The sequence below is a fragment of the Nicrophorus vespilloides genome, unplaced genomic scaffold (genome assembly GCF_001412225.1).
Source record: "Nicrophorus vespilloides isolate i.1.1-1 unplaced genomic scaffold, Nicve_v1.0, whole genome shotgun sequence".
NCBI classification, from domain to species: domain Eukaryota; kingdom Metazoa; phylum Arthropoda; class Insecta; order Coleoptera; family Silphidae; genus Nicrophorus; species Nicrophorus vespilloides.
The window spans coordinates 499-8,278 of record NW_017097938.1 but is presented as its reverse complement, the minus strand read 5'-3'; the positions used below and the strand labels follow the sequence as shown (position 1 = coordinate 8,278).

The 7,780-nt window shown below is 25.7% G+C and overlaps 1 protein-coding gene across 1 annotated transcript; it reads left to right on the top strand.

The window, feature by feature from the left end:
• Positions 1 to 2,665: 2,665 nt before the first annotated feature.
• LOC108561381 (cuticle protein 8-like) lies at positions 2,666 to 3,305 on the top strand. The gene is made up of 2 exons (XM_017919283.1): positions 2,666 to 2,682; positions 2,751 to 3,305. Exons 1-2 carry the CDS (start codon positions 2,671 to 2,673, stop codon positions 3,270 to 3,272), a joined length of 534 nt encoding a protein of 177 aa, XP_017774772.1. The 5' UTR covers positions 2,666 to 2,670; the 3' UTR covers positions 3,273 to 3,305.
• Positions 3,306 to 7,780: the final 4,475 nt, after the last annotated feature.

The following is a 7,780-nucleotide window of genomic DNA, read 5'->3' as shown; positions in this document are numbered from 1 at the left end:
TATATATATATATATATTATTATCATAGTCTATCGACCAAAGTTTTAAATAATTAAATATTAACTATACTATATTAGTAAATTAATATTACGAATCAGAATAAAACAACATTGAAGCTTTTAATATTTCAGAAATACGGGAGCACCGTGGTCACCATATGACAAATAGTGACTTAAAATAATATAAGTGGGCAATTTAGCACTAAGTCTTCCAATATGATTAGTTTTACCGAATTCGTAATTTTAAAATTAAAATCGAAGTTTTATTATCTTCATTCTTTATTTATGTTTTATTTATAATGTATACAAATGTTTTTTATAATAATAATAATCTTTATTAGTCACAATTGTAAGCAAAGGTCTATCGACCTAAGTCTTTCCGCCAATGTTTTTTATTATTTTTATTGGTGTACACCCTAGGTACATTTCCAAAAGGTTGCCCGTAAAGCGAAAAGCCGTATAACGAAACATTGTGGGCCGTAAATCTAAAAAGTGCCATAATTAAGCAAAATAAATAAATAGCGGGCGTATAATGAGGAATAGGTGTATAAAGTCAGTAAAAACATTAAAAATATAAATAATAACAACATGAAAATGGTTGAAAAAGAAAGTAGTTAAACAAAAATAAGATAAAAATTCCATAAACTTAAAGGAATGTAACTGGCCAAAAGTCTATCGACCCTAATCTTTCCGTCCAATAGTTCTTCTGTTAATTTCGAGATACAAAAGAGATGTTCATCATCATCAAATATTAAATCTACAGCAAAAAACTATATATAAAATATTTTGATCTAAATTCTGTATATTATGAAATATGTATATAACATATGCGTAGCAGAAAGACCACAATTAATAGACTTTTGGCTGATTAAAGGGCCAATAAAAATTTTGTTCCCAATTTAAATTGAAGATATAATACATTTTTGAAATTCTTTTGAAATATAAAATAATAATTAAAACAAATCAATACTGGATTGACTTTCCAAAAATTACTTGCTATTAATTGAAAACATTAAGTTTTAAAAATATTTCAATTATTTTATAATATTATTTAATTATGCATAATTGATATTGATCGAACTTTAAGCAAAACTGCCAAGAACCATAGTCGTTCCGAACTGTTTTTTTAACTAATTTATTGTTAATTATAATTTAGTTTAATTATTAATCTATTGAGAATAGTACACTTATAAAATATTATATAATAATATAATTTAATTATATAATAATATATTTTCATTCAAAACAACATACAATTATTAAATAAATAATTCAACTACTGCTAATGCCTATTGGATACAAATTCTAAGTTACATTATATTCGATCTAGTAATTATAAACACCAGTATGCAGTATTGCATAAGATATAAAAACACTTTTACAAAATATATTTTTTCTTTGCTGTTTATATAATATGTAGATCAATGATTTTAGAATATTTTAAATATTATTATTATTTTTATATTTTAGCTGTTTCCGCTTTGGTAGCTTGCGCTCAAGCTGGATTTTTTTAAACCTGGACATGCTCACCATGCCACTTCTTACTCCTCTAGTAGCTGACTACTCTGCCACTCCAGCTGTAGTCAAGACTGTAACTCCAGTATCCCACTATGTCACTCCAGTTGCTCACTCATGTTTTACAAATGATATTCTTACTTAAGTTAAAAAAAAATACAATTGCTTCCTGTTAACCTATTGTCGATTATACATAACCTGCTTATGTTCAAGGAATTTATGTCACGTTTTTACATCGACGAATACTATATGTATCCATTGTGGTTACCGTCCAGTGTTGTAGATATTTCTTAACTAAATGTATGTTGTCCAATAATATAATCATGTGAACATTGTTTTATTATTTATGTCAGTTAAAATTATACAATCTTTATATAATAGGCAGTAAAATATTTCTTAATCACAAATTCTAGTAGATTTTTACATAAATCGATTTTACTTTTAAGTATTTCTCTTCCGCATTATTATTACAAAATATAGTTAATTTATATATTTATTGGTGGTGTAAATCAGTGTTTCTAATAGTGGGGATCGCGAAATATACTTGGGGGATTCGCAGAAAAATTGATGACAGGCGGGACAGTATTTTTTCCTACGTTTTTCTTAATATTGGTGTAAATGAATATTCACCATAAGTCAAATCTAATGTAAAATATATAATTAGATAATTCATCACTGACTTATTTTCACTATTACTTTATTATAAATTAATTGAATATGTTCCAAATAACTTTAGTTTAGAAACATATTGCAATGCAATCTTAACCTAGAACTTGCTAAAAATCGTGCACGGGATTAATTATTCACGCACTATAAATCTACTCGCACTAATTCATACTTTCAAAACGTTACGAAACTATTTTTGTGCTAATTGAATAACATGTTTAATTAGATACCATATGAATTGAAAAAATGAGCAATTAAATGCGCCGTTTCATAATTGAAAAATTTGTAGACATTATTCAAATATTAATAGAACTGTGTTAAGTAAATTATGTGAATACGTTCTCAAGTTCACGGTTGAACGTTGTTTGCTTGTGTATTTTCAACGATACATATTTCAACGATATGTTATGTAATAATTTTGGGTGGGACCGGTTTTATTTAAAACACACGAAATAAATTCGAACAGTATATACTTTCCTCGCTTACAAACATGATCTCAAAAGTAGGACGAACTAAATTAAAAAGTATTAAATGTATATAATTTATTTAATAATTATATTTTTGTTTTAGATTTTAGCTATCTCCGCTGTCGTGGCTTTTGCACAAGCTGGTGAGTTTCAACTCGGACACAACCAACAAGCTTCTTCCTACTCTTCGATCAACCATTATCCAACTCTGGTCAAGTCTGCCCGAGTTGCTCATTATGCCACCCCAGTAGTTACATACCACAACTCTCCAGTTCAAACTTATGCTGCTCCAGTTGCTGCTTATCATGCTACCCCAGCTGTTGTAAAGAGAATTACCCCAGTATCTCAATATGCTATCCCAATCATCAAGGCTGTTCACCAAGAAGTATACGCTGATGCTCATCCACAATATTCTTACCAATACGGAGTTCAAGATGACCACACTGGTGATGTCAAGAACCAACATGAAGAACGTGATGGTGATGTTGTTAAGGGATATTATACCTTGGTCCAACCTGATGGTGTTACCCGTATCGTGCACTACTCTGCTGACTCCCACAACGGATTCAACGCTGAAGTAGTATACAAAGGAGAACCAATTGTCCAAAAAGGCCGTAGTATCTAAGAACATCGTTGCTGCTTCAGTATTCAATGCCTATCACCACTAATAACTATTATATATTTAACTTGTATATATTTATAAAAATAAAATTCTGAAAAGTATTTTTTTATATCGTATAATTTTATACACAATCTGTTCATCAATGTGAACATTGAGTAAATTTAAGATCGCGGTTGACATTAAATGGATAATCTTTCCTGGTGGATAGTTACCATTATGATTATTTTGAACATTAATAATTATTTATACTAAATCTAGTGGTTTTTAACGCAGCCTGTTTGTGGTTTGACTGTTGTCGAGTAGGCCAATGGCCAGAACATTAGTATGTGAAGCGATTAAAGAAATATTTTATAAATTTAAGTCGAATTGCAGATAAATCAAACAAATAATATTTTTTAATAAATTTTTTTGCTACTGATTATATTTATCATTATTTTTTTTTTGGAGTTCATATTTGATATTTATAATAGTAATATTCCAAGAAAATTACATTTTTTGTGAAAGTTTGTTATTTTAAAATAAGAATTAATTGCGAGTTTTCTACCAGGAGTATTGTAGTAATTTACAAAGAAAAAGAAAAAACATGGATAATAATACTAGAGTAGAAAGATCTATAGTCAATAGCACTTTGTATTATTACTTATTAATAATATTAATAAATTTTGCTTGTATTTAATTCAACAAGGTTAACGACACAAAATACATAAATAATTTTGATCTATGGTTTCAATTCTTAATGGAAAAGTATTTTAGATAATTGCTAATTATTTAATGTTATAATATTTGATAAAAATACGCTCAGCAATAATGTTAAGATATATATAACTCTAAGAATATGTAGAGTGAAATCGTATAGTAAAAGTAGTATGTTATATCGGAATACATGAATTATTAAAATAATAATTTAATAAAAACGTATATATAATGATTAAAATTCCTCTTTATAAACTGTTAATTTAGTTTATAAAGTAAACGCATTTACAAATTAAAAGTAACGTATACAAATTTTATAATAACTTTAAGAATTTTCAAAATACATATACATACAATACTTATTAAATCGCGTATTCTCCTTTCTTCGAATTGTCACAAGTTATGCCTTCGGGCAATAATGTGACCCAATTTTATTGTCCGAAATTTAATGAAGTAAGAACAAAAGTAAAAGCAAGTTATTTAATATGTGGTTTACTATTCTGGTTTTCCAATTTAAATAATATCTTGTGGTTTAATAATTAACGAGACATGATATAAGTGTTCACCATGGTGATATTGACTCTGTAACAGTTATTTTTATTTCTCTTATTAATATATAAAAAGATGTAAATTTTTATTTATCTAAGTTTAATTGTTCCACTAAATATTATTATTTCATTATTGATAATTACATTATTCTGATACGTGTTTTCACATTCTATGCGCATAATATTTTATCAATGAATTAGGAATGTATTAAATAGCATATTTTGTAAGCTATTTTAATTGGATTGCTAAAGAGAAAATGAAAGGAATTTGCTCGCGAAATATTTCAAGTTTACGGTTAACGTGCGCCAAAAAAAGTTGATACACTTTTGAGGCCTACGTAACGCTTTGCGCTGCATACTTATTTAGGTCGCATTCAGTTATTAAGTAACACTTCGAAAGGAAAAAGTGGGCATGAGCATGCAGGTTTCTACTTGTTACACTTGTTCTTTCATTTATGTAAAGTGACAAACCTGCTTCTCTGAAATTCGAGCCACAAAAATTGCACAAAATTCCGAGAATTTAAATGATATTATAATTATTTAGTTTAAAGAAAAAAATAATTGCATAAGCTTATTTTGATTTATTTAATTGCTGTTACATTATCTCCAAATTTAAATAATTTTATTAAAAATAAACGTTTGATCAACGTTGAAATAAAATATTAATTCTCAATAAAAAATAATATATTAGAATTTAAAAAATGAACAAACATTACTTAAAAGTGCTGACGATAACATTGATAATAAACGTTTTATCTATACTATATAAGTACATTATTTGTAAAGACACTTCGTATCTTCAAATAAAGTTCTTAGTTTTGCATGTTTCCAAAGGTAAATTAAAATAATAATGAAATTAAATCAAAGTATTTATTTACAGAAATATCAATGTGAGCTATTATTTCAGAAATTTTGTATGTACATTTAATCTGAATAATTTATCTTAATAACTTTTCATAACAGGCTTTGGGCGACTAATAACCGAATGATTAAGTCGCCCTACCCACGTGCTAGTGGGCACAGGTTCAAAATTAAATTAAAACTTATCATAATGGTAACTATCCACTGGGAAAGATACCTATCTAATGTCAACCGCGATCTTAAATTTACTCAATATTCACATTGATGAACAGTGAATAAATTTACACGACATAAAAAAAATATGAATTATTAAGTTTCTTCAAAAAGTAAAAGTTTTTTAAAGTTTTATTTATAAAGTACGAGGTAAGTTGTTAATTAGAATTTGAAGATATTACGTAAGTATAAATTTAACTAAGAAAAAAGTTATTTTATGTAGTAATAACACTACGGAAGTAATTGTGTTATATCATATACGTTTAAATAACATAAATTATGCTTTAAAACTGGTAAATTCTCTTGCACTATTCATTAAAAGACAACCCAACAATTTACATTTTACATCAGTGCTATATCATTTGCATAAAGTTTTAAATTTGAATAATAAAAAGTGATAAAACCTAATTCGTTTTTGTATATAAATTTTTCTGACATTATATTTAATTATATGTTATAAAACATAAAATTAATACAATACATACATTCAGATATGTAATGTAGTAAATACAACAAATATAGATTATGCTTTCCTGTATTCTAGATTTAAATAAAATAAGAAATTACGGTTTGGAAGTTTATTAAAATATATTTGATAATTTATTGAAATGTTAACTATAGCATCATTGTTATAATCTCAATTATTTTCAAACGAGAATAAACATTTAACTATTATATTGCAGTTAAATTTGTGTAAATTTAATTACAATTAGTTGTCAATAAATATATATATATATTATTACATAACTATGAGCAGGTTAATATTTTAATTATAATCCAGGTATAATATGAACATCAGTTGATAGCCCTTTTGTCAAAATGGGTCAATAAATTTGCCAATAAAAAATTATAATAAATATTTTTATAACTAAAATAGTGATTACAAGTGGAACTTTGAAGACAATCCATTTCATGAAACTATTCGATTTCCAAGTGTTCTTTCGTGACTTTTCACTTATTTAATTTAATTTTATTTATTCACTAAATGTATTCAAAATAAAGTATTTCTCAATGTATGTATATTTATAACAATATATATAATAAATATTACATAATAATATACTATTTATAACATTTAAGAATATTACATTTACAAAAGCGTTTAAAAAAAATAAAATAGAGTAGGCAGATATGTCGATAGCCGAATTGAAGTTCAAATTTGATGGTTACACATCTATAAGCTAACGACAAGATTATTCCGTAATAGAAATAATACAATTATCATATTACAATAATAAAATACATTTTATAACTTTCAGTGGAAGACAAATTACCTTTTAAACTAGTTCAGAGTACTTTTTCATCTTATAAACACTGTCCAATGACATATCTTCTTCTTTTTAAATTTAAGCAGACAAAGTATACTTTGTACGATTTTCGAGCAGTTTCAAAATAGAAATTTCTTCAATTTATTTATTTTCATATAAACTTCAAAGCAATGTACAAACAAAAATTACTTCATTTCTTATCAGTTACTGTTTTATTTCTTATAATATAAAAAATACTCTACATAATTGTTTTAGTGATCGAAAACCTTGTATACTGCAAAGGTATTGGTACGGATGATGGCTTTGGTAACGACGGCATTTTGAACAATTAGTTAATTGACCTCAGATGATTTTTATATTTTGTACAGGTACTTACAATTATTAACAGAACTAAATAATATTATTGAAAGTACTATTTATTTCATGTGTGTTAATACTAAATTATTTTTTTTTTAGTAACATTTAATAAACTAATACAAATAATAATGTTCATGGAAATAGTAAAAAATAAACATATTTATTCACAACAAAAATACTAAAACACAAACTATTATCTGCTGTAAAAGGTCTATTGAAATACAAATATCAATTGTACAAAAATAATTATAAATGGTATGGAAATTCTCCGGCCAATGAGCCATTTCTTAATAATATTTTAAAATTTGTATCTGTAAATACAATTTTTTAATATTATGTTTGTATGAGATTTCTCGTTTCTTTATGGACGTGAATATATATTCGATTCTACTTGTATTATTTTTCATTATTTTATGGTTATTCATATTTTGAGGATTATATATTATTTTATTGTTTTATTTGATTATCTTTTTCTTTGTATTATGGATATAATTTTGATTTCGCTTTTTCAGTTCAATAAAATTTTATTGATGTATGTATAAAATATAATTTTGTGTACTATTTTTTAAAA